Genomic DNA, 27,412 nt, shown 5'->3' on the forward strand with positions numbered 1-27,412 from the left:
ACGCGCTATCTCAGAGTCCCCAACAGCCCCACCCCACCCCACTCAGAACAGCCCCGCCCCCACGGCTCCTTCCCCCGCATAGAACAGCCCCGCCCCCCCACAGCTCCTTCCCCCGAACTGCCCCACCCCACTCAGAACAGCCCCCCCCCACGGCTCCTTCCCCCCAACTGCCCCACCCCACGCCCCACAGAACAGCCCCACCCCCCCGGCTCCTTCCCCCCCATAGAACAGCCCCGCCCCCCACGGCTCCTTCCCCCCAACAGCCCCACCCCACCCCACTCAGAACAGCCCCCCCCGGCTCCTTCCCCCCCATAGAACAGCCCCGCCCCCCACGGCTCCTTCCCCCCAACTGCCCCACCCCACTCAGAACAGCCCCGCCCCCCCCGGCTCCTTCCCCCCCATAGAACAGCCCAGCCCCCCACAGCTCCTTCCCCCCAACTGCCCCACCCCACTCAGAACAGCCCCCCCCCACAGCTCCTTCCCCCCAACTGCCCCACCCCACGCCCCACAGAACAGGCCCACCCCCCCCGGCTCCTTCCCCCCCATAGAACAGCCCCGCCCCCCCACAGCTCCTTCCCCCCAACTGCCCCACCCCACTCAGAACAGCCCCGCCCCCCACGGCTCCTTTCCCCCAACTGCCCCACCCCACCCCACCCAGAACAGCCCCGCCCCCACGGCTCCTTCCCCCAACTGCCCCACCCCACCCCCCAGAACAGCCCCACCCCCCACAGCTCCTTCAAAACTGCCCCATCTCACCCCCCCCGAACAGCCCCGCCCCACATGGCTCCACCCCCCCCAACGGTTCCATCTCACCCACCACATCGTCCCTTCCCCCCTCCAAACTGCCCCATCTCACCAGCACAATGGTTCCTCTCCCCCCCAACTGCCTCATCTCACCCCCCACAGAAGAGCCCCACCCGTGGCTCCTTCTCCTCTGAACTGCCCCATCTGACCCCCACAGAATACCCCCCCATGGCTCCTTGCCCCGAAAGTGCCAGCTCATCACCGAGCTGCCTGCCTGTTTCAGGGGCTGCTCCTGCGCCCTCTCCCAGCCTCCAGACCTACTGCTCCCCAGTGCGGTGCTGTGGGGGTTTTTTGGAGAAGGGGAAGTGGGTGCTAAAGCTGCAACGGTGCCACATGGGGGTCACATTGTGGGTGTTGGGACACTGGTTATCTGACTGCAACTGCCAGCTAGGTTCAGCGCCTGGGTCCCAGCCCACCCAGCTACCACCTCTGACATAGCCAGAACCAGCTGCTTTATAGACATGCCTGGATCCTGCTCAGCTACTGGCCCAGGGGGACCTGGTAGCAGTGAGTTCCACAGGCCAATTGTGACTGAGTTAAGAAGTGTTTCCTTCCCTCCTCCATACATTTGTTCCCTGTTACTGTCAAGGACTCCTCCTCATTCCGGGGGGGCGAGGGGGAAGGAAGTGGGGGAGCAGATCCAGCACAGAACCCAGGGGAGTGCAGGGGGAGCCGACCCAGCACAATGTCCAGGGACAGGGCTGGGACCTGAGTGAACCAGTCCTGTGCCCAGCAGGCTCAGGCCCAGCTGGCAGGGGGATGCAAGAGCTGAGGGCCCTGTAGGAAGCCTGAAACAAACGAGCGAGCTTTGTGTTAATCTCTTTATTACCTGTGTACAGCTCTGTGCACTCCACTTGGCACGGCCGCCCCTGGAACGGGACAGAGGCTTTCCTCCCAGGGACAGAGAGCGGAGATAGGTGCTGCAGCCATCCAGCGAGAGACAAGCTGGACCTCAGCAGAGCAGGGTGCTTCAGGCCACAGCTCCACCTTTCCTAACACCACACCCAGGCGCTACCCCCTCGTTCCGACCCAACCGGCTTGTCATTTGCTGTGCTCCCCGAGGCCGTGAGGGATCTCTGAGCAGGAGCCTGCCTCAGGCCCAGTCCAGCAGGTGCTGCGGCTACGTGGCCTGCTTGGGGGCGGAGCAGGGCCTGGTGCATTAAGAATGACTCCCAGGACAACTGTTTAAAAGCAGGGCAGAGCCTGTCAATGCGTGACAAGTGCCGCAGCCCCATGCTCAACCTCAGAGCGTCATGCATTGGATACATGGGACTGGCGCAGGGATGGCGGACAGGGGCCTTCCCAGGAAGGGTGCAAGACACGCCCCTCACTCTTGTGGGGCCACACAAGCTCCATTTGCCTGGTGTACGGGAACCTGTGGTGGAGCTCCTCTCCTTAGAGTCTCCCAGGCCCTGGGGAGTGGGGCAAGGGGGCAGGGCTTGCTCTAGTGACTCAGTGTCGAAATGGAGCAGAGGACCGAGTAGCCATGGGGTACAATCAGGGTCTGGTTGGGGCTGGTCTCTGCCAGCTCCTGGATCCATGCAAGGGCCCTATGGACAGGGACAGGGCGAGGAGAAACGACAGCCTGGGAGAGCTCCCAGGCCCTTCCAGCAGCTGTGTGCTTGCTGCAGGAGGCTAACAGCGGGGTGAGCAGGCTTGGCCATGCCCAAGGCATCCCACACACCCAGGGAATCAAGAGGACATTGATCTAGTGGTAATAGGAAATAGCCTTCCAGGGACAGAGAGAAAACCCTGCCCTGGGGCAAGAGAGCCTGGCTGAGAGCTGCTGCTGTGACTAATGAGCCCTCAGCAGGGCACTTCCACAGGCTGCTCCAGAGGGCAATGGGCCCGAGCAGCTGAAAGGCCCCACCCGTGCTGCTCAGCGCCCCAGCGTTAGACCGGCTGGCCTGGCCCAAACGCAGCTGGAGCTTGCATGGCTCTGCTGTCAGGAGGCCCAGGCTGCAGCTTGGGAAGCTCTGATGCTGACACTAATCAGCCCAGTCCCGACTGGAGAGGGAGGGAGTGTCCATCTGGGCTGGATCCAGCGCTGGGAGGAGGCCCAGCCCAGGGTGCAGCTGCAGTGCCCCCGAGAGACTGTTTCACACCCAGGCCCAAGTCCAGGGTGCAGCCATGGGGGACCACACAACGCCGGGAGGCAGTAGGGCACTAGCTGACGGCATCTGGAGCGCTCTCAGCGGCAGTGAGGAGACTGGCAGCCACCTGCTGGCTAGGGTGGGTTTCCGTGCCAACTGCTGCAGGCAGGGCCGCAGGGGCAGCACCAGGGACCTGCGTCGGGCTGGAGCCTGGCACCGCCTGGGCTGCAGGGGCCTCGTAGTCCGAGATGCGGCGCTGCACAATGGAGGGCATGAGCTGCACGTAGGCCCCCATCAGGCGGTGGTTGGAGTGGACGAGCTTCCCAGCACAGCCATCTAGACAGGCCTCCTGCAAGGACAAACCACGGATGTCATGAGGGTCCCAGCTCCATGGGGAGCAGATTCCCATTCCTGCCCACAGCTCCCACTGCCTGGCCCCCTCCACAAAGGCACCCTGCCATCCTCAATACCCGTGCCCACGAAGCTGGACAGCCCACGGCTCTGGGATGCAGAGCTAGGAATGGACAGCTCCTCGGCCTGGAGGGAATGAGCAGGCCAGCTGTGCTCCGGGAAGAGCTCCCCCGCAGCCCTCATGCCTGGGCAGGGTCCAGAGCTCACCTCGTCCCTGGTGAGCGCCCGGTAGTTCAGGTTGGAGATGCAGCGCAGGAAGCAGAGCTCCGTCATCCTGTTGTAGACAAGAAGGAAATCCCGCAGCTGGAACAAGAGCAGCAGTGGGGGGGTCAGACTCTGACGCACTGCCCAGCCACTAGCTCCCCACAGATCCTTCACCCTTGGCAGAGCTGCTGTTCTGACTCTCATCACTGGTAGCCCACCGCCTGGCTGGAGAGCCAGCTCTGCTGGCACAAAGCAGATCCCACTCCCGCGGGGTGGCTACGGTGCGCTCAGGATGACTGGGCTTACACCCGTTTCCTTTGCTAAGGGAGTCTGAGGCAGCCGCTGTACTGACTGCATTAAAAACTGGATAAGCAAGAGGCCTCGAAATATGATTGTAAATGGGGACTCGTCATTGAGCTGGTCTGTTCTCAGCAGGGAATTGCAGGGGTCAGTTCTTGACCCTATACTATTTAACATCTGTGCCAATCACCTAGAAGAAAACAAAATTGTCACAGATAAACTTTGCAGGGAAAACAAAGACTGGGGAGTGGTGAACAATGCAGCAGACAGGTCCCTGATACACAGCGGGCTCCATCGCTTGGGAGCTTAGCCAGCAAGCAATATGCAGTAACACAGCTAAACGTGGCTGTGTGCATCTGGGAACAGCAAATGTCAGCCACGCAGACAGGCTGGGGACTGGGCCCCGGGAAGCAGCAACCCAGAAAGAGATTGGGGGTTGGGCGGGTGGATAACGATCAGAACATGAGCTCCCAGCGACCATACCTCCCGTTTTGGCCTGGACAGCCCCTTTTTTAAGCCCTGTCCTGGCCATCCCGATGTTTTTTGGCAGAAGTGGGTATTTGTCCTGTTTGCTGCTGACTTGATCAGCTGGCAAGAGCAAACTGGACAAATGCCCTTTTGTCAAAAGAGTGTGGTGTGGTGGAATATGGGGGGGGGTGAGTGGCGATGCCAGCCCAGTGCAGGGCGGGAAGGCAGCGTTCCAGCGACTCTGGGCTCCTGGGGGGACGAGGGCATGGGCAAACGGCTTGGGCCAGACCACTGTGGTGTCCCTTTTTCCCTTTGGGAAATATGGTCCCGCTAAGCAGTGAGGTGACTCGGTCTGTATGCGTGGCCGCAGCAGGATCCTGGGATTCTCCAGCCTGCCATGTCGGAGCAGCGCAGCGGGGCGTGAGAAAAGCCCCACAAAGCGCCCCCCACCCCCGGGGCGAGGGCCCCCAGCTCCTTGGCCAGCAGCTCAGTGCCCAGCCCCCCCCGCTTCCAAGCGTCCCCCAGCCTCCCCCGAGCCTCCCCCGCTGTCTCGCCCAGCCTCCCGAGCTGTCAGCCTCCCCCACGCCTCCGAGCCTCCCCCCTCGTCTCCCCCGCCGGCCCCGAGCCTCCCCCCTCGTCTCCCCCGCCGGCCCCGAGCCTCCCCCCTCGTCTCCCCCGCCGGCCCCGAGCCTCCCCCCTCGTCTCCCCCGCCGGCCCCGAGCCTCCCCCCTCGTCTCCCCCGCCGGCCCCGAGCCTCCCCCAGCCAGCCCTCCCCCCTCCTCCCGAGCCTCCCCCCTCGTCTCCCCCCGCCGGCCCCGAGCCTCCCCCCTCGTCTCCCCCGCCGGCCCCGAGCCTCCCCCCTCGTCTCCCCCGCCGGCCCCGAGCCTCCCCCCTCGTCTCCCCCGCCGGCCCCGAGCCTCCCCCCTCGTCTCCCCCGCCGGCCCCGAGCCTCCCCCCTCGTCTCCCCCCGCCGGCCCCGAGCCTCCCCCCTCGTCTCCCCCGCCGGCCCCGAGCCTCCCCCCTCGTCTCCCCCGCCGGCCCCGAGCCTCCCCCCTCGTCTCCCCCGCCGGCCCCGAGCCTCCCCGCCGGCCCCGAGCCTCCCCCCTCGTCTCCCCCGCCGGCCCCGAGCCTCCCCCAGCCAGCCTCCCCCCTCCTCCCGAGCCTCCCCCGCCGTCACATCCGCCCCCCACTGTCCCCCCCACCCGCTCCCAGCGCCCCGCCCCCCACTGTCCCCCCCGCCCCCACTCACGCTGCGAAGCTGCTGCTGCTCCCCCGTCGCCTCCATCCCTAGGGCACGTGACCTGCCCCGACGCTTTGCAGAGGTCACGTGACTCACTTCTCCGCCAGACCCGGCCTGGTTTCAGACGTCACTTCCGTCCTAGCGGTTAGAACTGTTTCCGGGGTCAGGTGTCACATCCTTGCCTGCAGCGGCTTCCGCTCCTTTATGGTGAAGCCGTCACTTCCGTTCCCCCCGCGGCGCTGCCCGGCTCCCGGCGCGGCTTCCGGTCTGTCCCCCGAGCGGACCCAGAGCCTCCCGCGCTGGGGACCCGGCAGCGGCCGGAGCAGGTGGGGGGGGGGTCCGGGGAAGGGGGTCACGCGGGGCCCGTGGGGCCGGGGAAGGGGGTCACGCGGGGCCCGTGGTGGGGGGGGGTCCGGGGAAGGGGGTCACGCGGGGCCCGTGCTGGGGGGGGTCACGCGGGGCCCGTGCTGGGGGGGGTCACGCGGGGCCCGTGGGGGGGGGGGGCCGGGGAAGGGGGTCACGCGGGGCCCGTGCTGGGGGGGGGTCACGCGGGGCCCGTGGTGGTGGGGGGGCCGGGGAAGGGGGTCACGCGGGGCCCGTGGGGCCGGGGAAGGGGGTCACGCGGGGCCCGTGGTGGGGGGGGGGCCGGGGAAGGGGGTCACGCGGGGCCCGTGGTGGGGGGGGGGCCGGGGAAGGGGGTCACGCGGGGCCCGTGCTGGGAGGGGGGCCGGGGAAGGGGGTCACGCGGGGCCCGTGGGGCCGGGGAAGGGGGTCACGCGGGGCCCGTGGTGGGGGGGGGGCCGGGGAAGGGGGTCACGCGGGGCCCGTGGTGGGGGGGGGGCCGGGGAAGGGGGTCACGCGGGGCCCGTGCTGGGAGGGGGGCCGGGGAAGGGGGTCACGCGGGGCCCGTGCTGGGAGGGGGGCCGGGGAAGGGGGTCACGCGGGGCCCGTGCTGGGAGGGGGGCCGGGGAAGGGGGTCACGCGGGGCCCGTGGTGGGGGGGCCGGGGAAGGGGGTTACGCGGGGCCCGTGCTGGGGGGGGTCACGCGGGGCCCGTGGTGGTGGTGGGGCCGGGGAAGGGGGTCACGCGGGGCCCGTGGTGGGGGGGGGCCGGGGAAGGGGGTCACGCGGGGCCCGTGCTGGGGGAGGTCACGCGGGGCCTGTGGGGGGGGGGCCGGGGAAGGGGGTCACGCGGGGCCCGTGGTGGGGGGGGCCGGGGAAGGGGGTCACGCGGGGCCCGTGGTGGGGTGGGGGGCCGGGGAAGGGGAAGGGGGTCACGCGGGGCCCGTGGTGGGGTGGGGGGCCGGGGAAGGGGGTCACGCGGGGCCCGTGGTGGGGGGGGGCCGGGGAAGGGGGTCACGCGGGCCGTGCTGGGGTGGGCTGGAAGGGGGTTCGGGGGTCATGCGGGCCGAGGAAGGGGGCCCGGGGGTCCCAGGGGCTGTGCTGGGGGGGCTGGGGAAAGGGGGTCACGCGGGGCCAGTGGGGGGGGGCCGGGGAAGGGGGTCACGCGGGGCCAGTGGTGGGGGGGGCAGGGGAAGGGGGTCACGCGGGGCCAGTGCTGGGGGGGGCGGGGAAGGGGGTCGCGAGGGCCGTGCTGGGGGGGGGCTGGAAGGGGGTTCGGGGGTCGTGCGGGCCGAGGAAGGGGGCGGGGGGGTCCCAGGGGCCGTGCTGGGGGGGGCTGTGGAAAGGGGGGTCGCGGGGGCTGTGCTGGGGGGGCCTCACGTTTGTTTAGCGTCCCCTTATGCTGAGTGTCCCTCACCCCACCTCTGGGATTAGCAGGGGGGACCTGTATGGGCAGCGCATGGCTCAGCCCCGCTGCCTGCCCCGCGCTCTGGGATGGGGGTCAGGGGAGCGCCCTGGTGGGGATTGGGTTTGTCTGGAGGCCCGGCTTGGAGCCGTCCGTGGCCCTGGCACGGGTGCGGTTGTGGTAGAGAACAAGCGGCTTTGGTCCCCGGGGCCTGGTTAAATACCCCCAGGGAGCAGGCCCCACTGGCTCTTTCTTGGGCACGGGTCTATGCCTGCCGTGCTGCTGGCTGCCGGGCTCTTGGGAGGGGGAGAGAGTTGGCTGGTTCCCATTGCTAGACCCCCCCAACCCAGTCCTGGCGGCCCTAATTCCTCCCGACCTGGGTGGGTGTCCCAGGCCTGGGGGCCCTGTGAAGGTAACGGGAGCTGTGGGGCGGGGTGTGGCACTGCCTGCTGTGGAATGTGCACAGACCGGTCTGGGCGGGCTGGGCTCTGGCTCCTGCTGGAGCCTGCTGCCCCTGGCCCAGGTGTCTCCCCTTTGCTGCCCGCTGGCCCGCCTCCGGGCTGGGAGCTGGGGTTCATGTCGCCTGGTCTTGGGGAGGGAGGGTAAGGCAGGGCTGTAACCTCCAGATTTAGTAGCTCCCTGGTCTTACGTGCAGAAGGGCTTGGTGCTGTTCCTCCTCCCTCCCCACACACACACCCCCCCCGGCCTGGTGTGGGGGCCAGCTGGGCCCAGGTTTCTGTCAAGCTGAGTGAAGTGCTCTTCTGGGGGCCCAAGAGTGCTGGGGCGGGTCCCTCTAGCTTGGCTTTTCTGTGGCATGTGGGGCTGGGCTGCAGGGCAGGCTCAAGGGGTCTGGTTGTGTCTTAATTTCTCCTCAAGGGGCTGCCCTGAAAGCAGGAGCCAGCTGCAGAATGACTCCTGCCCATTGCATGGAGTGAAGCAGCGCCCCCCATGAAGCAGTACTTCTGGCACAGGCTGAAGGTAGCTCCTGCTGCAGAGCCTTGGGGACGTGGCTGTTGGCACTTGCTCCCTGGGCACTGGGCCAGGAGCTGCTCAGCTGCGAGGGCCAGGTGTGTCCTGGGGCGGCCTGCAGGCATGCCCCCCTTGTAGAGCTGCAGGTGTTGGAGAACTCAGGAGATGGTGTGAGGCAGGGAGTGAGCTGTTGCTGCCCCAAGGGGAGGGGCCACTCAGCCTGTGAAGTGGGGAAGCAGATGCTACTCCCTGTAAGTGAATTGCGGGCCTCCTGTTCCACACAACCCCAACCCCCGCTCCCGGACCAAGGGAGAGTCACTGATACTGACAGGGAGCCAAGGAAATGCTTCTAAACGCAGAGCACAGTGGGCCTGTGGAACTCACTGCCAGCAGGTGCCATGGCCCAGGAGCTGAGCAGGAGCCAGGACGGTCCCAGCATCTCTGTGGAAGATGAGCCCCAGCTTTACATCAGGGAAGGGGTACACAGGGGAGACCTTTGGGGATGGGGGTGTTCAGGCCAACACTCAGGTGAGCTCCCCCCAGGAAGGTGGATCTGGGTGAGCCATCGTTTCTTGAGAGTGGAGAGCCGAGTGCTTGGGCAGGACACAACCCTGGGGAACAGGCTGGGGACAAGGGGAGCTGTGCTGTCTCTGGTGGTAAGGCAGCCACCTCTGGGGTGAGTCACAGCCACACTGCTGCGTCTGCTAGGAGCCCAGGGTGTGTCCCTGAACCCAGTCCTCGACAGTGCAATGCTGCCTCTAGCCAGCAAGGCCTGCCGTCTCTTCTGCTCCGTGAGCCCCAGCCCCAGGGGAGGGACCGACCTGGCTTACCCATGAAGGTGCCTGTGGGCAGCGGGCAGTTGGTGATCTCTGGAAGCCAGGACATGCTGTCTTGGCAGTGCCAGCCAAGCTGCCCGTACTGCTGCCATTCTCACCAGGGGCAGAGGCCTGGGGGGTGCCCAGGGGGCTGGCTCTGTCACCTCAGCACCTGAGGCAGCCTCAGCTGGGGTGGGCAACAGCCAGCCCCGGGGTGGGGGAGCTGCGGGGGCTGGAACACCTGGGCAGCGCCTGGAGGCCCGTGGTGCTGTGTCGCTGCCCCTGCCTGCGCCTAAAGCAACGTCGCCCTCTGCCCTGGCCTGTTCTCTGTGTGTGCTTGCAGGGCCAGACCTCCTGTGGGCAGACAGGATGCCCAGGGCGCTGCGGGCAGTTCTCAGGGGCCGGGATCCCAGAGGGTGGGGTAAATCTGTGTGCCGGTCTCTGCGGGTGACCATTGGGGCTGAGTCCCAGAGGAGCTCCTCGGAGAGCTGGGGGTGGCGGGTGGGCCGGGGCCTGGGGAGCAGACTGCAGAGAGCAAGGCTGGGACCAAGCCTGCTGGCCTCTCAGCCTCGCCCTGTCCCTGCAGATCCTGACCATGACGGATGGGCTCATGAGCAAAGCTGCCACCATGGAGATCCCCATCAACGGAGCCGGGGACACAGGGAGCCTGCCGGAGGATGATGGCCTGGAGCAGGTATGTGGGCTGGGTGAGATGGGCATGTCGGGCTAGAGGGGTGTGTCGTGGGAAGGGGCGGCGAGGCGCAGGTCTAGAGGGGCGTGTCGGGGGGAGGGGAGGCCCCAGCTAGAGGGGCGTGTCGGGGGAGGGGCGGCCCTGGGCTAGAGGGGCGTGTCGGAGGGAGGGGCGGTGAGGCCCCGGGCTAGAGGGGCGTGTGGTGGGATGGGAGGTGTGATGGAGTTACAGGTCCAATGCTCTGGGACTGCTCGGTATGAAGTCAGCCAAGACTCTAGGTAGTGTGACTCCCCTCGGGGCTGTCTGGGGCAAGAATCCTCTTTGGCTATGGCCTTCCTGGTCTGACCTCAGAGCATTCAGCCCCCTGTTCACACCGTGCACCTCCCATTTGCGGGTCCACCTGGACGGGACCCCGGGGAAGCCAGAGGGTCCTGTACCCCAACTCCGCAGTCAGACGTGACTCTCAGCCAGCCAGTAAAACAGAAGATTTATTAGGAGACAGGAACACAGTATAGAGCAGAGCTTGTTAGAACAGAAATTAGTGACTTTCAGCACAGTCCATTTTCGGGAGACCCTGGGCCAGACGTCCTGGACTCCCCATCTCCGAGTCCCCCACAGCAGAAGACCACCCAGCTTCCAGCGACCTGGCCTCTGACATCCTTGTAGCTCTTCCTCCTGGTCTTTGTCTCCTTTCCCGGACAAAGTGTCACCTGGTTGCATCCCCCTCCTGGTTCTCAGGTTACTAAGGGCATCCTGCCATCGCTATCTGCAGGCAACTGGAGAAGCCTCACCGCCCCTGGGATCTCAGCAAAATTCACACCCTTATCCCCACCACCTCGACATTGGTGCAGAAAAAAGGGAAACTGAGACACACGTAGTATTAATTCAAAACAGTAAAACTCTGTCACAGAGTCACCAGGGCGATGCTCTGGAACTGCTCCCTACGAAGCCAGGCAGGATACTGAGGGAGCCTCCTCTCTCAGAGCAGACTGTCTCCAGGGGGAGAAGCTTCCACCTTCCTGGGTCTGACCTCGGAGCATTCAGCATCCCCTTCCACACCGTGCGCTTCCCGCAGCGAGTCCGCCCAGGCGGGGTCCTGGGGAAGTGAGAGGGTCCTGCACCCCAACTCCGCAGTCAGACATGACTCTCAGCCAGCCAGGAACACAGACTGTTTATTAGGTGACAGGAACACAGCATAGGGCAGAACTTGTTGGTCCAGAAATCAGTGACTTTCAGCACAGTCCATCTTGGGAGTCCTGGGCCAGACACCCTGGATTCCCTGGTCCAGTCCCCCCATGCAGGCCTCCAGCCACCCAGTCTGACATCCCCCTGTTCTCCTCTGTCTCTTTGTCTCGCTTCCTGGGCAAAAGGTGTCACCTGGTCGCATCCCCCCTCTGGGTCTCTGGTCACACAGGTGCAAACAGCTGGGCAGCCTCACCTGCCTTGAGGGCCTCAGCAAAATCACACCCACAATTCCTGAATTATTGATGCAGTACAACAGGGAAACTGAGGCGCACACAGTATAAGTATAGGACAGTAAGAGTCATGTGCATCCTAACAAGATGAATAAAACCCCACTTCGTCACAGACTCACATAAGTGAGTACAACATAGCAAAGGAAAACCCCACTTTGTTACAGGGGGCACCGGGCTAGGAGATGGGAAGGTACTGGGCTAGAAGGGATGTGTGGCCGGGAGGGGAGGCGCTGGAATAGAGGGCTGTGTTGGGAGGGGAGGCGCCGGGCTAGGGGGGACGTGTCGGGGGGAGGGGAGGAGCCGGGCTAGGGGGGACTGTGTCGGGGGGAGGGGAGGCAGTGTGTATTGGGCTCTAAGGACCCACAGAGCTCCCTCCAAGGCTGGGCCTTCGGCACCAGCGACCCGTCTTTCTCCATGGCTCCCTACAGCGAATCCAGCCCAGCCCAGCCCTGGTGGGTACTGGCCCCGTCAGGGTGCAGTGCTCCCTGGGAGTCTTTGCAGCGAGGCCTTTGCAAAACAAAGTTACCATTTGTTAATTACTGGCTACAGAATCTGAGTGCCCTTGGCTAGCACAGAGGACAAAGGTTAAGCCAGGGCAATGAAAGCTGTTATCTATTCTGGCTCTCAAGAAGAGCTCTGTGGATCCTCTGAGAAAGCTTCTCTCTAACCATGAGAAGTTGGCCCAATGAGCGGTCTTACATCGCCCGTCTTATCTCCGTCAGTCCCAAGTGAGAGTTCACCTGCCCAGGGTGACTGCCCTGAGGGTTAGGTGCTGGCTGCTGGAAGTGGTTTGGGGGAGAGGAGGCATCCGATGAAGTGAGCCATAGCTCACAAAACCTTATGCTCAAATAAATTTGTTAGTCTCTAAGGTGCCACAAGTCCTCCTTTTGTTTTTACGGATACAGACTAACACGGCTGCTACACTGAAACCTGTTTTGTCTCTGGATCTTCTGTCGATCTGGGTCAGTGTCAGCCAGTTCTTCAATGGCCAGTCATGCCCCCCAGACAGCGAGGTGCCACCCCTGTTGCACCCTGGCTAGCCATGAAGGTACAGAGGGAAACGGACATACCAGGGATCCCCCCTTCCTCCTAGGTTGGCTGGGTGCAGCAGGGCCAGGCTGCCCTTGGGGGCTGACTCCCAATTCCAGGGGCCGGTCTGAGCCCAGAGCGGACTCTGCTCTTGTCCGTTTCAGGACCTGCAGCAGGTGATGGTGTCGGGGCCCAACCTGAACGAGACCAGCATTGTGTCGGGGGGCTACGGGGGCACCGCCGAGGGGATTATCCCCACCAGCACTGTCAAAGGTAAGGGGCCCTGGGGTGGGTCTTCCCCTGCTGGTCCTCTCTGAGGCATCCCTGGGCCTGGTGCCTCTGCAGGGGCACTGCCAGCTACAGTCTGTCAGGCAAAGGGCTCTGTAGAGTGAGAGGTGGGCTGCCCCAAAGTCTGGGGCAGTAGCGGGCCCCCAGGGGCTCTAGAGGGCAACGGTGTACGGAAAGACACAGCTCTGCTGTGGGGCACAGCACCCCCACTGGCCACCTAGTGCATTGCAGAGGAGGGGCACTAGCTTTAGCTATTCTGTTGTCTGCTTCCCTGCCAGGCTGTGGAGGCCAGGGTAGCCAGACTGGGGAGCCCCTAACCCAGCCCTGCCCCCAGGGTGACCTAGGAGAAGAGAGCAGCTGAGACCCAGCACCAAGCCCTGCCTGGCCCTGAGGACTCCGCTGGCTGGGAGAGTGGGTGCAGAGCTGCTGCCCCTCCCCAGCGGGTGGGAGGCTAGCTAGGAACCCAGCAGGCAGCTCCCGGGGCAGAGGATCTGGAATGGCACATTGGGCCCCAGCCTGGGAGGCCAGGCCCTGCTGGGTGGGGGCACCTGGGGTGTTTGCCCCTCTCCGACCCTGTTGTGTGGTTCTGTCTAGGCCCTGCGGTGCAGTATAACACCTCCTTCCCGGGACTGCGGCTCCTTCATGCACAAGGTGGCTCCCGTTTACCTCCTCGGGGCTTCACTAACTGGCCCGTGCAGGAACTGCTCTCCTGGTAGCCTGGCCTGGGGCTATCAGAGGGCCCGTGGGCCCTGCGGGGACAGGGGGGCTGCCGGGTGTCAGAGTCCCTGGGTGATGCTCTGGAACGGCTCCCTATGAAGCCAGTCAGGACTCTGGTGAAGTCTCCTCTTTGTGAGCAGCCTGTCTCCAGGGCAAGAAGCTCACCCAGCTTCCACCTTTCTGGGTCTGACCTCAGAGCATTCAGCATCCTCTGCCCCTCCATGCACTTCCCACAGCGAGTCCGCCCAGGCAGGGTCCTGCCCCCCAACTTCACAGTCAGACGTGACTCTTAGCCAGCTGGGAAAACAGAGGGTTTATTAGATGACAGGAACATGGTCTAAACCAGAGCTTGTAGGTGCAGAGAACAGGACCCCTCAGCTGGGTCCATTTTGGGGGGCAGTGAGCCAGACAACCACATCTGCACTTCACTCCTCCTCCTCATCCCCAGCCAGCCCCAAACTGACTCCTACTCCAGCCCCTCCTCCTCTGGGCTTTGTCCTGTCACCGGATTCCTTTGTTCTCCAACCCTTTAGCTCTCACCTTGCAGGGGGGAAGGGCCCAGGCCATCAGTTGCCAGGAGGCAGAGTGTCGGCCATTTATGTACCCTGGCCCTTTGCTCTGCAACAATTACACCCCCTTATCCCACCACCTAGAGACTTAAGAAATGCCGAGGGGAAACTGAGGCACCCCTACAGTATTCAGAGGAGAGATTAAGAGCAGTCCCACTTCGTCACAACGAACTGCTAATCCATCTGCTCCCTCCACCTGCTTCACACCTGTACTGACTGATGGAGAGGCCTGGCTGGAGTCTCCCCTCACTAATGCTTCCTGGCCTCTGCTGGACACTGAACCCCACTGGGTCAGGATCAAAGGCGGAGGCCACAGGCCACTCCCACCTCCTTCTCTGTGGGGTCTAGCGCTGGGAGCAGGGGCTGGGCATCGCTGCTGTGGCTCGTTGGAGGAGTCGGGCGGGAGGGGAGCGCTGCTGTGTGCTCCTCGCGCATGTGAATACTGGTGTCAGCAGGGTTGGGTGGGTGGGCGTGCGCGCAAGGCACCCTCAGGGCACTAGCTCATCGGGAACACCCTGCCTTGTTCCAGTGCAGGCCTGGCTGCATGGCTATGGCCACCGGCCAGCACAGGAGGGAGAGTGCTGTCTCCGGGCTGGTAGAGTAACTTAGTGACGCAAGGTAAAGCCGGACCCTGGAAAGTGAGATAATGCCAGTGTCCTGTCCCGCGGGCAGAGCCCCACCGTGGTCCCATGGGGAGAGGGGTTGGCATCCCACCCTCTGGACAGGTCCTCTCCATAGTCCCATGCAGGGAGAGGCCAGCATGTCCCCAAGGCGCACATCTCCACCATGGTCCCGTGGGGTGGGGGAAAGAACCTGCCGGCTCATGTTCTGGCATCTGTCACACCTGGGATCTCGACCAGGGCCAGTGTCCAGATGCTGGTAGCCAAGACCCGGCTGTATCCCCCAGCCTGGCCTCTGTTCTGTGGCACGGGCGTCAGGGCTGCCCTGTCCCATGAGGCTCCTGCCCTGTGGAGGAAGGCAGCCCAGTCATGGGGCCACTGGCTTCACCCTTGGAGCCCTTTCGGTCAGAGACAGGGTGGTGAAGAGGCTGCATTGGCAGAGTCCCGGCAGGTAGCCTGTGGCTAACAGCCAGGTGTGTCAGTGGCCAACTGTGTCACTGCATGGCTTCTCTTGGCCTGGAGTGAGAATGAGAGAAATCTATAAATTCTGCCTGGGGCTGTGCAGGAGGAGGGAGATTGGGGCTTCTGTTCGGCCCCACAGCACAGGGACGGGGGGCAGTCAATGGCATGGAAAGGTGCGAAAAGGGAGACTTTGTCACACAGTGTAATTAGCCTGTGGAACTCTCTGCCACAGGATGTCACTGAGGCCAAGGGCTTAGCAAGATTCAGGGAGGGCCTGGCCATTCTGTATCAGGGTTGGAAGGGACCTCAGGAGGTCATCTAGTTCCACCCCCTGCTCAAAGCAGGACCGATCCCCAACTAAATCATCCCAGCCAGGGCTTTTTCAAGCCTGACCTTAAAAACCTCTAAGGAAGGAGATTCCACCACCTCCCTAGGTAACGCATTCCAGTGTTTCACCACCCTCCTAGTGAAAAAGGTTTTCCTAATATCCAACTTAAACCTCCCCCACTGCAACATGAGACCATTACTCCTTGTTCTGTCATCTGCTACCACTGAGAATAGTCTAGAACCATCCTCTCTGGAACCCCCCTTCAGGTAGTTGAAAGCAGCTATCAAATCCCCCCTCATTCTTCTCTTCCGTAGACTAAACAATCCCAGTTCCCTCAGTCTCTCCTCATAAGTCATGTGTTCCAGTCCCCTAATCATTTTTATTGCCCTCCGCTGGACTCTTTCCAATTTTTCCACATCTTTCCTGGAGTGTGGGGCCCAAAACTGGACACAGTACTCCAGATGAGGCCTCACCAATGTTGAATAGAGGGGAACGATCACATCCCTCGATCTGTTGGCAATGCCCCTACTTACACATCCCAAAATGCCATTGGCCTTCTTGGCAACAAGGGCACACTGTTGTCTCATATCCAGCTTCTCGTCCACTGTCACCCCTAGGTCCTTTTCTGCAGAACTGCTGCCCAGCCATTCGGTCCTTACTCTGTAGCGGTGCATGGGATTCTTCCGTCCTAAGTGCAGGACTCTGCACTTGTCCTTATTGAACCTCGTCAGATTTCTTTTGGCCCAATCCTCTAATTTGTGTAGGTCCCTTTGTATCCTATCCCTACCCTCCAACCTATATACCTCTCCTCCCAGTTTAGTGTCATCTGCAGACTTGCTGAGGGTGCAATCCAAACCATCCTCCAGATCATTTATGAAGATATTGAACAAAACGGGCCCCAGGACCGACCCCTGGGGCACTCCACTTGATACCGGCTGCCAACTAGACATGGAGCCGTTGATCACAACCCCTTGGTAGCCAGCTTTCTATCCACCTAGTGCATTCATCCAGCCCATACTTCTTTAACTTGCTGGCAAGAATACTGTGGGAGACCGTGTCAAAAGCTTTGCTAAAGTCAAGGAACAACACGTCCACTGCGTTCCCTTCATCCACAGAGCCAGTTATCTTGTCATAGAAGGCAATTAGATTAGTCAGGCATGACTTGCCCTTGGTGAATCCATGCTGACTGTTCCTGATCACTTTCCTCTCCTCTAAGTGCTTCAGAATGGATTCCTCGAGGACCTGCTCCATGATTTTTCCAGGGACTGTGGTGATGCTGACTGGCCTGTAGTTCCCAGGATCCTCCTCCTTCCCTTTTTTAAAGATGGGCACTACATTAGCCTTTTTCCAGTCGTCCAGGACTTCCCCCGATCGCCAGGAGTTTTCAAAGATAGTGGCCAATGGCTCTGCAATCACATCCGCCAACTCCTTTAGCACTCTCGGATGCAACGCGTCCGGCCCCATGGACTTGTGTACGTCCAGCTTTTCTAAATAGTCCCGAACCACTTCTTTCTCCACAGAGGGCTGGTCACCTCCTCCCCATGCTGTGCTGCCCAGTGCAGCAGTCTGGGAGCTGACCTTGTTCGTGAAGACAGAGGCAAAAAAAGCATTGAGTACATTAGCTTTTTCCACATCCTCTGTCACTTGGTTGCCTCCCTCATTCAGTGAGGGTCCCACACTTTCCTTGGCTTTCTTCTTGTTGCCAACATACCTGAAGAAACCCTTCTTGTTACTCTTAACATCTCTTGCTAGCTGCAACTTCAGGTGTGATTTTCACCTGATTTCACTCCTGCAAGCCTGAGCAATATTTTTATACTCTTCCCTTGTCATTTGTCCAATCTTCCACTTCTTGTAAGCTTCTTTTTTGTATTTAAGATCAGCAAGGATTTCACTGTTAAGCCAAGCTGGTCGCCTGCCATATTTGCTATTCTTTCTACACATCGGGATGGTTTGTCCCTGCAACCTCAATAAGGATTCTTTAAAATACAGCCAGCTCTCCTGGACTCCTTTCCCCCTCATGTTATTCTCCCAGGGGATCTTGCCCATCAGCTCCCTGAGGGAGTCAAAGTCTGCTTTTCTGAAATCCAGGGTCCGTATTCTGCTGCTCTCCTTTCTTCCTTGTGTCAGGATCCTGAACTTGACAATCTCATGGTCACTGCCTCCCAGGTTCCCATCCACTTTAGCTTCCCCTACTAATTCTTTCCCGGTTTGTGAGCAGCAGGTCAAGAAGAGCTCTGCCCCAGTTGGTTCCTCCAGCACTTGCACCAGGAAATTGTTCCCTACATTTTCCAAAAACTTCCTGGATTGTCTGTGCATCGCTGTATTGCTCTCCCAGCAGATATCAGGGTGATTGAAGTCTCCCATGAGAACCAGGACCTGCGATCTAGTAACTTCCGTGAGTTGCTGGAAGAAAGCCTCGTCCACCTCATCCCCCTGGTCCGATGGTCTATAGTAGACTCCCACCACGACATCACCCTAGTTGCTCACACTTCTAAACTTAATCCAGAGACTCTCAGGTTTTTCTGCAGTTTCATACTTGAGCTCTGAGCAGTCATACTGCTCCTCATTTGGCACTGCCCTGCCTGGCCCATCCCCTACCTTTCCAGGCTCCTTTGTCACGTCTCTTTCCTCCCGCGGACCAGCCATCTCACCCAGTAAATCTGCTGCCAGCCAGATTGCCAGCCAGGCAGATGCATCAGCAGGTCCCCTCCTTGACGCCTCATGGACTCCCTGCCCCAGGCCAGAGGGTGCCTTCCAGTATCTGCAGGGGAATCCATCCTCTCCCAAAGGATTAGCCCCAGTGACTGCCCTGGGGAGCTGCCCCTGCCCTGCTGTGGTGTAGGGTTGAGGCCCCCCGCTCTTGCTGGCATTGCAGGGCAGCCTGGAGGGGCACAGGCAAGGGGCCTCATGAGGCTGCAGGGGCACCGTGGCCTGGTGAATATCACCCCTGAGTGATGCTGGCCCCAGCCGAGCCCCCACTGCTGTTGTCCAGGCCCTGCCGCTGCTCATCTGCTGGGGCCACCCCTGCATGGCGGAGAGGGCGAGCTTGGCAGCGCCCACCCAGAGAGGGCTCGCAGTGCCAGCTGGCTTGGAAACCATGGGACAACAGCATAACAAGTGCGTCGGGGTCAGTGGGGTCGCCCGGGGGGGGGGTGCGTGTGCACTGCGGCCAGTGGGGCTATCCCCGGGGGGGGTGTACGTGCGTCGGGGAGGGGCATACGTGCACCTGGGCCAGGGGGCTGCCACCAGGGGGGAGGGGGGAAGTGTGTACGTGCGTCGGGGGAGGATGAGGGAGGGGCGTACATGCACCTGGGTTGGTGGGGCTGTGGCGGGGGGAGGGGGGAAGTGTGTACGTGCACTGGGGGAGGATGGGGGAGGGGCATACGTGCACCTGGGCCAGGGGGCTGCCACCAGGGGGGAGGGGGGAAGTGTGTACGTGCGATGGGGGAGGGGCGTACGTGCACCTGGGTTGGTGGGGCTGTGGCAGGGGGAGGGGGGAAGTGTGTATGTGCACCGGGGGGGGGGGGAGGATGGGGGAGGGGCATACGTGCACCTGGGCCAGGGGGCTGCCACCAGGGGAGGGGGGAAGTGTGTACGTGCATCGGGGGAGGATGGGGGAGGGGCGTACGTGCACCTGGGCCAGGGGGCTGCCACCAGGGGGGAGGGGGGAAGTGTGTACATGCGCCGGGGGAGGGGCGTACGTGCACCTGGGCTGGTGGGGCTGTGGCGGGGGGAGGGGGGAAGTGTGTACGTGTGTCGGGGGAGGATGGGGGAGGGGCGTACGTGCACCTGGGCCAGGGGGCTGTGGTGGGGGGAGGGGCGTACGTGCACCTGGGCCAGGGGGCTGTGGCGGGGGGGGAGGGGGGCGTGCGTGCACTGGGGCCACCCAGGAAAGGGGACTCGCCCTGGGGCCACTTGAATAACCTGTGTGCGCGCTGAGGCCATCAGGTGCAGCGGGGATGGGTGTGCTCTGAGGCCGGGGCTGACGTGGAGGGGTGCACTGCTGCCGGGGGAGCCCTATGGGCACCCAGTGGGTCACTGTTTGGAGTTTTCCCTGCCAGCCAGTGGACTGTGAAGTGTGTCACGAAGTCCCCGGGCGATGCTCTGGAACTGCTCCCTACGAAGCCAGGCAGGACTCTGGGGGACCCTCCTCTCTGGGAGCAGCCTGTCTTCAGGGCAAACAGCTCACACAGCTTCCACCTTCCTGGGCCTGACCTCGGAGCATTCAGCCTCCTCTGCCCCTCCGTGCACTTCCCACAGCGAGTCCGCCCAAGGAGGGTACTGGGGGGGCCAGAGGGTCCTGCACCCCAACTCTGCAGTCAGACGTGACTCTCAGCCGCCGGGAAAACAGAAGGTTTATTAGGCAACAGGAACATGGTCTAAAACAGAGCTTGTAGGTGCAGAGACCAGGACCCCCCAGCCGGGTCCATCTTGGGGGATAGGGAGGCCAGAGCCCCATCTGGGCCTCCCTCCATTTCTCCAGCCAGCTCCAAACTGAAATGCTCCCGCCCCTCCTCTGGCCTTTGTCTCTCTCCCAGGCCAGGAGGCCACCTGATCCCTTTGTTCTCCATCCCCTTCAGTTGGCACCTTTCAGAGGAGGGGCCCAGGCCATCAGTGGCCAGGAGACAGGGTGTCGGCCATTCTCTGTGCACACAGCAACCCCTCTAGGGCTCTGCAACAATCACCCCCCTTATCCCACCAGCTAGATACTTCAGAACTGTCTAGGGGAAATTGAGGCACCCACCCAGTATTCAGAGAAAACATTAAGAACATTCCCACTTTGTCACAAAGTGGTTTTGCCCGACAGCACGGTTCTCAAATCCCCTACCTCCGGGAGCTGGGGCTTTCGGCAAACCTAGCATTGTTTGGCTGGAGACAAACCCAGAAGAGTTGGTGGCACCGGGTCCCCAGCCCTCCTACTGGTGGGGCACCAGCACCGCCTTCCCTGTGCTGCTGAGGGGGCCAGTGTGCCGGGAAGCTCAGCCTAGCCGTGGGAAGTGGGTCTCAGGGCCTGGGAGGGGGCCTCTAGAGCAGGGCAGTGCCTGGCAGCTGCCCCCAGGGACAGTGACTAGGCTTTGGAGGAGTTGCTACCCCACATCCTAGCCATGGGCCTGAAGCAAGGCCTCGGTGCAGGGGGGTCTCACTGCCCTGTCCTGGGCTCCGTGTGTTCCAGGCTCTGGGCTGCACCCACCCCACCCCAGCTCCTTGGCGACAGGAGACGAGGCCGCCCGGGGCATCGCTGTGGAGAAGTTTGATATTGTCAAGAAATGGGGCATCAACACATACAAGGTGAGTCTCTTGTCTTGGGCCATGGGGGAGGGAATGGGCAGTCCTGTTGGGGGAGGGGCTGCGCTGCCTGGGCGGGAGGGACCCGCTGTCCCATGGGGCAGCTGGGAGGGGGAATGGGCTGCTGGGGGCAGGAGAGAGGCTGACTGTCCCTTGAAGCAGGGGCAGGGGTGTCTGCGATTGGGCTGCCCATGAGGCTGGGACTGGCTGGGGGGAGAAGCTGAGGGAACTGGGGCTATTTAGTCTGCAGAAGAGAGGAGTGAGGGGGGGGGGGGTTGATAGCTGCTTTCAACTACCAGAAAGGGGGTTCCAAACAGGATGGATCTGGACTGTTCTCAATGGTAGCAGATGACAGAACGAGGAGTCATGGTCTCAAGTTGCAGTGGGGGAGGTCTAGGTTGGATATTAGGAAACACTATTTCACTAGGAGGGTGGTGAAGCACTGGGATGGGTTCCCTAGGGCGGTGGTGGAATCTCCTTCCTTGGAGGTTTTTAAGGCCCGGCTTGACCAAGCCCTGGCTGGGATGATGTAGTCGGGGGTGGGTCCTGCTTTGAGCAGGGGGTGGGACTAGACACCTCCTGAGGTCCCTTCCCACCCTGATAGTCTGTGGTTTTATGCCTGGTGTCCCATGGGGCCAGGGAGGGCGCTGGAGTACGAACGTCCCTCCTAAACATTCAGTGGGGGCTTGTTGGAGCTGCCCCTTGTGGACCCACCCCCGGGGCAGCTCTTGCCCCGGAGCCGGGCCCCCTTGACCCGTGCCCTCCCGCAGTGCACCAAGCAGCTGATCTCGGAGCGCTTCGGCCGGGGCTCGCGCACGGTGGACCTGGAGCTGGAGACGCAGATCGAGCTGCTGCGCGACACAAAGCGCAAGTACGAGTGCGTGCTGCAGCTGGGGCGGGCGCTGACCCACCACTTTTACAGCCTGGTGCAGACGCAGCGCGCCCTGGGCGACGCCTTCTCCGACCTGAGCCAGAAATCCCCCGAGCTGCAGGTACGAGCCCGGGCGGGGCTGGCTGGCTGGGGCGGGGCGGGGCGAGGGCCGGCTGGCTGGGGCGGGGCCTGGGCGAGGGCCAGCCGGCCGGCCGGCTGGCTGGGGTGGGGCGGGATGGGGCCCAGGTGAGGGCTGGCTGGCTGGGGTGTGGCGGGGCCCAGGGCGAGGGCCGTCTGGCTCTGGCCGGGCGGGATGGGGCCCAGGTGAGGGCCGGCTGGCTGGGGCAAGGCGGGACCCGGGGCAAGGGCCAGCTTGTTGGGGCGAGGCCTAGGGTGAGGGCTGGCTGGCTCTGGCGGGGCGGGATGGAGCCCGGGGCAAGGGCCGGCTGGCACCTGGCACCACCGTCACGGCCTGTGACCTTGGGTTGGGCCCTGAGCTTCCCCTTCCGTGCGAATGGGGGGCTGATAGCCCTGCCCTGCCGCACGGGGGCGGAGGGGTTGGTGCACTCAATGGGCCAGGGAAGTGCCCCAGGCTCCCAGCCCAGACCGTGGCACGGGAGGGATGGGCTCTTTCATGGGGTGCAGGCAGGCTTCCAGGATCCTGGGGGCCCTGACCCGCCCCGTCCCCACCCCAGGAGGAGTTTGGCTGTAACGCAGAGACGCAGAAGTTGTTGTGTAAGAATGGAGAGACCCTGCTCGGGGCCGTCAACTTCTTCGTCTCCAGCATCAACACTCTGGTGAACAAGACTATGGAGGACACGCTCATGACTGTTAAGCAGTACGAGACGGCCAGGTGAGCGGGTGAGGGGCCCAGTCCGGGGGGTGCTGGGGGCCGGCACAGCAGGGGGAGCAATGGGTTACGGTTCCCTGTGCTCAGTTGCGGGGGGCGCTGGGGGCCAGCACAGCAGTAGGCGTGAGGTGGGCCGGAGCGATGGGTTACGGTTTCCCGTGCTCGGTAGAGGGGCGGGGGGGGTCCTGCGGGGTGCTGGGGGCTGGCACAGTGGGGGCAGTGATGGATTACGGTTTCCCGCGCTCAGTAGAGGGTGGGTGGGGGGTCCCAGGGGGCGCTGAGGCCCGGCACAGCGGCGGCAGCAATGGGTTACCCCGTGCTCGGTAGAGGGCCCCTGGGGGAAGCATGGCTCTGACCCCACCTCCGTGCAGGCTGGAGTACGACGCCTACCGCACAGACCTGGAGGAGCTGAGCATGGGCCCGCGGGACACCAGCACCCTGTGCCGCCTCGACGCCGCCCAGAGCCACTTCCAGAGCCACAAGGAGAAGTACGAGAAGCTGCGGGCCGACGTGGCCATCAAGCTCAAGTTCCTGGAGGAGAACAAGGTGAGGGGCGGGGCCCGGCCGGGCCTGCTGCACGTGCCCCCCGGGGCCACGGGCTGGGCCAGCCTCCCTGCGCCAGGAGCTGGGCCAGTACCTCCAGAGCCACTCCACCCTCCCCAGTGCTGGGCTGCCTGCCCCACCGTGAGCCCCACTGCTAACAGCTCTCTGGGTCACCGGTGCAGGGATGTTGGTGACCCCGACCCCCTCTTGTCACGGGGTCCCCAGACAATGCTCTGGAACTGCTCCCTACGGAGCCGGGCAGGACTCTGGGGAAGTCTCCTCTCTGAGAGCAGCCTGTCCCCAGGGCAAACAGCTCACACAGCTTCCACCTTCCTGTGTCTGACCTCGGAGCATTCAGCCTCCTCTGCCCCTCCATGCGCTTCCCACAGCGAGTCCATCCCGGCGGGGTCCTGGGGAAGCCAGAGGGTCCTGCCCCCCAACTCCGCAGTCAGACGGGACTCTCAGCCAGCCAGTAAAACAGACCCCTCAGTCAGATCTGTCTTGGGGGGCAGGGAGGCCAGAGCCCCATCTGGGCCTCCCTCCATTTCCCCAGCCAGCTCCAAACTGAAACTCTCCAGCCCCTCCTGTGGCCTTTGTCTCTCTCCCAGGCCAGGAGGCCACCTGATCTCTTTGTTCTTCAACACCTTCAGTTGGCACCTTTGCAGGGGAGGGGCCCAGGCCATCAGTGGCCAGGAGACAGGGTGTTGGCACTCTCAGTTGGGTCCCACCAGAACCAGCATCGTTACAGGAACACAGTGCAAAACAGAGCTTGTAGGTACAGGAAACAGGACCCCTGAATCAAGTCCATCTTGAGGTGAGGGAGGCTAGAGCCCCATCCAGGCCTCTGTCCATTTCCCCAGCCAGCTCCAAACTGCAACTCTCCAGCCCCTCCTCTGACCTTTTTCTCTTTCCCTGGGCCAGGAGGCCACCTGATCCCTTTGCTCTCCAGCCCCTTCAGTTAGCACTTCTGTGGAGGAGGGACCCAGGCCATCAGTTGCCAGGAGACAGGGCATCGGCCATTCTCTGTGCAGACACCATCCCACTGGCCCTCTAGGGCTCTGCAACAATCACACCCCCTTATCCCACCAGCTAGAGACTTAAGAAATGCCGAGGGGAAACTGAGGCACCCACACAGTATTCAGAGAGAACATTAAGAACATTCCCACTTCATCACATCTCTCCCCGTGGCGGGGCAGCGCCAGGCTGGGAGGCTGGGTCAGGGGTGTTGGTAACCCCTTTGAAGTGTTGGGGGGCAGGGCCAGGCTGGGCTTCTGGGGGGTGGGCTTGGGGAGTGTTGGGGGCGGGGCCAGGGGCAGGGCTGGGAGGGTGTTGTGGGGGGCGGGGCCAGGAGCGGGGCTTGGGGGTGTTGGGGTTGGTGGGCAGGGTCAGGCTGGGTTGCTGGGGCATGGGCTTAGGGGCGTGTTGGGCCAGGGGATGGGCTCCGGGGGTGTTGGGTGGTGGGGCTAGGGGCGGGCTCAGTGGGTGTGGGGGGCGGGCTGTTCTGGGATTGATCTCTTGCTCCCCCCTCCCCCCAGATCAAGGTGATGCACAAGCAGCTGCTGCTCTTCCACAACGCTGTCTCCGCCTACTTCGCCGGCAACCAGCAGCAGCTGGTGCAGACCCTGCGGCAGTTCAACATCAAGCTCAAGACGCCGGGCGCCGAGAAGCCCTCGTGGCTGGAGGAGCAGTGAGCGGCTTGAACTCTGAGCTCTGGCCCGGGGCCAGGCTCGTGTGGGCGAGGGGGGCCCGGCTGGGGCCAGTGAGACAGGACCCCCACGGAAGCCCCAAGGCCTGGACCCCGGCTGGGTAAATGGGGTCTCTCTGCCTCGGGCAGCCCTGGGCTCTGTGCCCAGGTGGGGGCAGGAGAGGTGCCCTGAGCTGCGGCAGGGCTCCCCCATCTGCACCTCTGCCCTGCGAGTTCGGTGTGCCCAACCTGGGCTGCTCATAGGGGTGCAGTGCTTCAGTGGCCCCCCACCCAGTGCAGCTGCAGGGCAACAGGGGTCACTCATCATCCCCCAGCCACACTCCGGGGAGGCCGGTGTGTCCTGTCCCCAACAACAGGCCTCATTCCTTGCGGGGGGCCAGCGTGTCCCGTCCCCCAGCCCCCAACAGGCCTCACTCCTGGGGGGGCCAGTGTGTCCCGTCCCCCAGCCCCCCAATGGGCCTCACTCCTTGCAGGGGCAGGGGGAGTCTGTGCTGTCCCCCCAGCCCTCTTGGGAGGGGCAGCGTTTCCTTTCCCACTTCAAGGCCTTCTGGGGAGCAGGAGGGGCCAGTGTCTCCTGTCCTGCCCCTGGGGGCCTCACTCCTTACAGCACCGGGGGTGCAGCCCCCAGGCCTCAGTGTTCTCAGGGGGAAGGGTGCAGAGGGGCTGGGAGCCGGGACTCCTGGGTTCTATCCCAGCTCTGGCTTGTGATCTGGGGCCAATCCTTCCCTCCCCTTGTGTAGTTGGTCTCTGGCATTTCCGGAGGCGGGGGAATCAGCTGCTTTCATTACTTCCTCCCCCCTCGGACACACACACTACAGCCCCTTTTTCCCCTGCACTGGGGCAGCGGGGGTCTGGGGGCTGCCCTGCCCCTGGGCTCTAGCCCCCTCCCCCACTGTGGGGCAGGGGGACAGGTTGGGCTTGGCACACTCCTGCTGGCTGCAGCCTTTCCATTTGCACAGAGCCAGCCTCCTGTGGCCAATGCTGGCCACTCCAGCAGCACTGGGCTCCTCCTGCTCCTCCAGCATGCGTGTGTGCGGGAAGGTAGCCAGGTCTGTCGTGTGCTGTCCACGCCGGGGCCCCTCTGCCACCAGGCCAGCGGGGCGCTGTGGCCCTTTCTCCTCTGCCAGGGGAGAAGTGGTTTGGTTTTTTTTGCTAATTTAATCTCTGGTTCTACCCCAACCCCCCAACGTCTGTGAAGATTCCCGAATAAAAGGGTACGAAGTCGCCCTGTGTGTGGTGGGGCTGGGAGCTGGAGCCCTGCTGGGCATTGGGCCGGGCTGAGGATCGGACAGCGGCACACGCTGGGGGATGCTGGGCAGAGGGGAGGGGATGTCCTCCCAGTGCTTTGGTCCCCTCACAGGGGCTGTGGCAGGTGCCCCCTGACTGTCTGGGGCTCCCTCCCTCACCCAGGAGCTGCCAAGGGCTCTGCCCAGGTGTAACAATGCTGGCTTTGGTGGGACCCAACTGAGAGTGCCAATTCAGGGCAAACTGCTCAAAGCAGGGCAGCTACAGCCCACGGCTGGGGTTCCTTTGTACACCAAGGCAAACCAAACCAGCCAGATAGAGAAGACTTTGGTTTTGCCCATAAGTCAGATGTAAGTCACACAAGCCATTCCCTTAGACACTCCAGTTTCCCAGTATCACCACCAGGGCCACTTGTTATGGGGACGAATGGTTATGAAAATCAATACCACAGTGAAAGAAAAAAGGTTCTTTCGATCCCAAAGGAACAAGCCCCAGACCCAGGTCAATATACAACTCAGATCTTACCCACAAATCACGCTGTTGCCAATCCTTTCAAATCTAAAATCTAAAGGTTTATTCATAAAAGGAAAAAGATAGAGATGAGAGCTAGAATGGGTGAAATAGAATCAATGACACACAGTAACAGCGAAGTTCTTGGTTCAGGCTTGCAGCAGTGATGGAATAAGCTGCAGGTTCCAATCAAGTCTCTGGAGAACGCCCCCAGCTGGGAGGGGTCATTCAGTCCTTGGGTCAAAGCTTCGGTTTGTAGCAAAGTCCCTCCAGGGGCAAGAAGCAGGACTGAAGACAAGATGGAGATGAGACATCACCCTTTTATAGTCTCTTGCCATGTGGTCTTCGCTTTCTTTGTCCCAAGGACACGCTATCCAGCACATGGCCTGGAAACACCTCAGAGTTCTGACCCTAGGCAGGGCCCTGTACACCTTGCTGAGTCACAAGGTGTGTCTGCCTTCTTTCAATGGGTCAGTTGTGTAGCTGATGGCCCTTAATAGGCCATTAAGCAGTCTAGGCAAAGTTGACACCAACTTGTCTGGGGTATCACCCAGAAGCATAGCATAAGTTTGAAATACAGACAGTATAGAGCCAATATTCATAACTTCAACTACAAAACTGATACACATATACACATAGCATAATTATAACCAGCAGATCATAACCTTCCCGTAGACACCTCACACGACAACCTTTGCACAATATTTGCTGCACATATATAACAGTGGTTGCAACAGTGATCTACACGGTTACAGATTCTGCCAATAACGTCACACCAGGGCCTTGCCAGCCTGGGCTTGGGCAGGAGCCCCTGAGGGGCAGCTCAGGAGCAGTGCCTTGGTGGGGCAGCTCTACCCCTTGCAAGGAGAAGGGGGCTCATATGCTGGGGTGGGGCTGTCCCTCTGGGGGGTTCGTTACACTCAGCTGCCCCATCCAGGCTGGGCACTGTGCCCTGGGAAAGGACTGGGGTCATGGCTGAGCTCTCCCAGCCTGCTGCAGCTGAGCCTAGCACCGCCCTGGGCAGGGTGTTTCTAGTGGGGGCAGAGCCTCTGTATGGCATCCGTGAGCCCATTGCTAGACACCAGGGCTGCTGGCTGCCCTGTCCCATCATGGCCCCAGCTCGCCCTGCTGGATCCCCTGGTACTGGTGCCAGGCTCTGTCCACCCCGCCCAC

At 62.6% G+C, this 27,412-nt stretch overlaps 2 protein-coding genes across 7 annotated transcripts; one reads left to right on the forward strand and one right to left on the reverse strand.

Annotated features, from left to right (window-relative positions):
* Window positions 1–1,611: 1,611 nt before the first annotated feature.
* Window positions 1,612–5,647, reverse strand: TIMM10B (translocase of inner mitochondrial membrane 10B). 3 transcript variants are annotated; one of them, XM_073327116.1, is made up of 3 exons: window positions 5,530–5,647; window positions 3,516–3,611; window positions 1,612–3,246 (listed from the first exon to the last, which is right to left on the reverse strand). In XM_073327116.1, exons 1-3 carry the CDS (start codon window positions 5,563–5,565, stop codon window positions 2,971–2,973), a joined length of 408 nt encoding a protein of 135 aa, XP_073183217.1. In that variant the 5' UTR covers window positions 5,566–5,647; the 3' UTR covers window positions 1,612–2,970. The 3 variants fall into 3 exon arrangements, with proteins under 3 accessions (XP_073183217.1, XP_073183218.1, XP_073183216.1); XM_073327117.1 differs by having other exon boundaries at window positions 3,516–3,582; window positions 5,530–5,625; XM_073327115.1 differs by having other exon boundaries at window positions 3,516–4,002; window positions 5,530–5,625.
* A 90-nt stretch (window positions 5,648–5,737) lies between these two features.
* On the forward strand, window positions 5,738–25,708 carry ARFIP2 (ARF interacting protein 2). 4 transcript variants are annotated; one of them, XM_073327113.1, is made up of 10 exons: window positions 7,267–8,244; window positions 9,637–9,744; window positions 12,410–12,518; window positions 13,128–13,184; window positions 17,836–17,931; window positions 20,403–20,518; window positions 21,286–21,507; window positions 22,082–22,239; window positions 22,608–22,782; window positions 24,315–25,708. In XM_073327113.1, the coding sequence occupies exons 1-10, from the start codon at window positions 8,215–8,217 to the stop codon at window positions 24,468–24,470; spliced, it is 1,227 nt and encodes a 408-aa protein (XP_073183214.1). In that variant the 5' UTR covers window positions 7,267–8,214; the 3' UTR covers window positions 24,471–25,708. The 4 variants fall into 4 exon arrangements, with proteins under 4 accessions (XP_073183211.1, XP_073183214.1, XP_073183210.1 ...); XM_073327110.1 differs by lacking the exons at window positions 7,267–8,244; window positions 17,836–17,931 and adding an exon at window positions 5,738–5,846; XM_073327109.1 differs by lacking the exon at window positions 17,836–17,931 and having other exon boundaries at window positions 7,269–8,244.
* Window positions 25,709–27,412: the final 1,704 nt, after the last annotated feature.

The sequence above is a fragment of the Lepidochelys kempii genome, unplaced genomic scaffold (genome assembly GCF_965140265.1).
Source record: "Lepidochelys kempii isolate rLepKem1 unplaced genomic scaffold, rLepKem1.hap2 scaffold_61, whole genome shotgun sequence".
Classification (NCBI taxonomy): Eukaryota; Metazoa; Chordata; order Testudines; family Cheloniidae; genus Lepidochelys; species Lepidochelys kempii.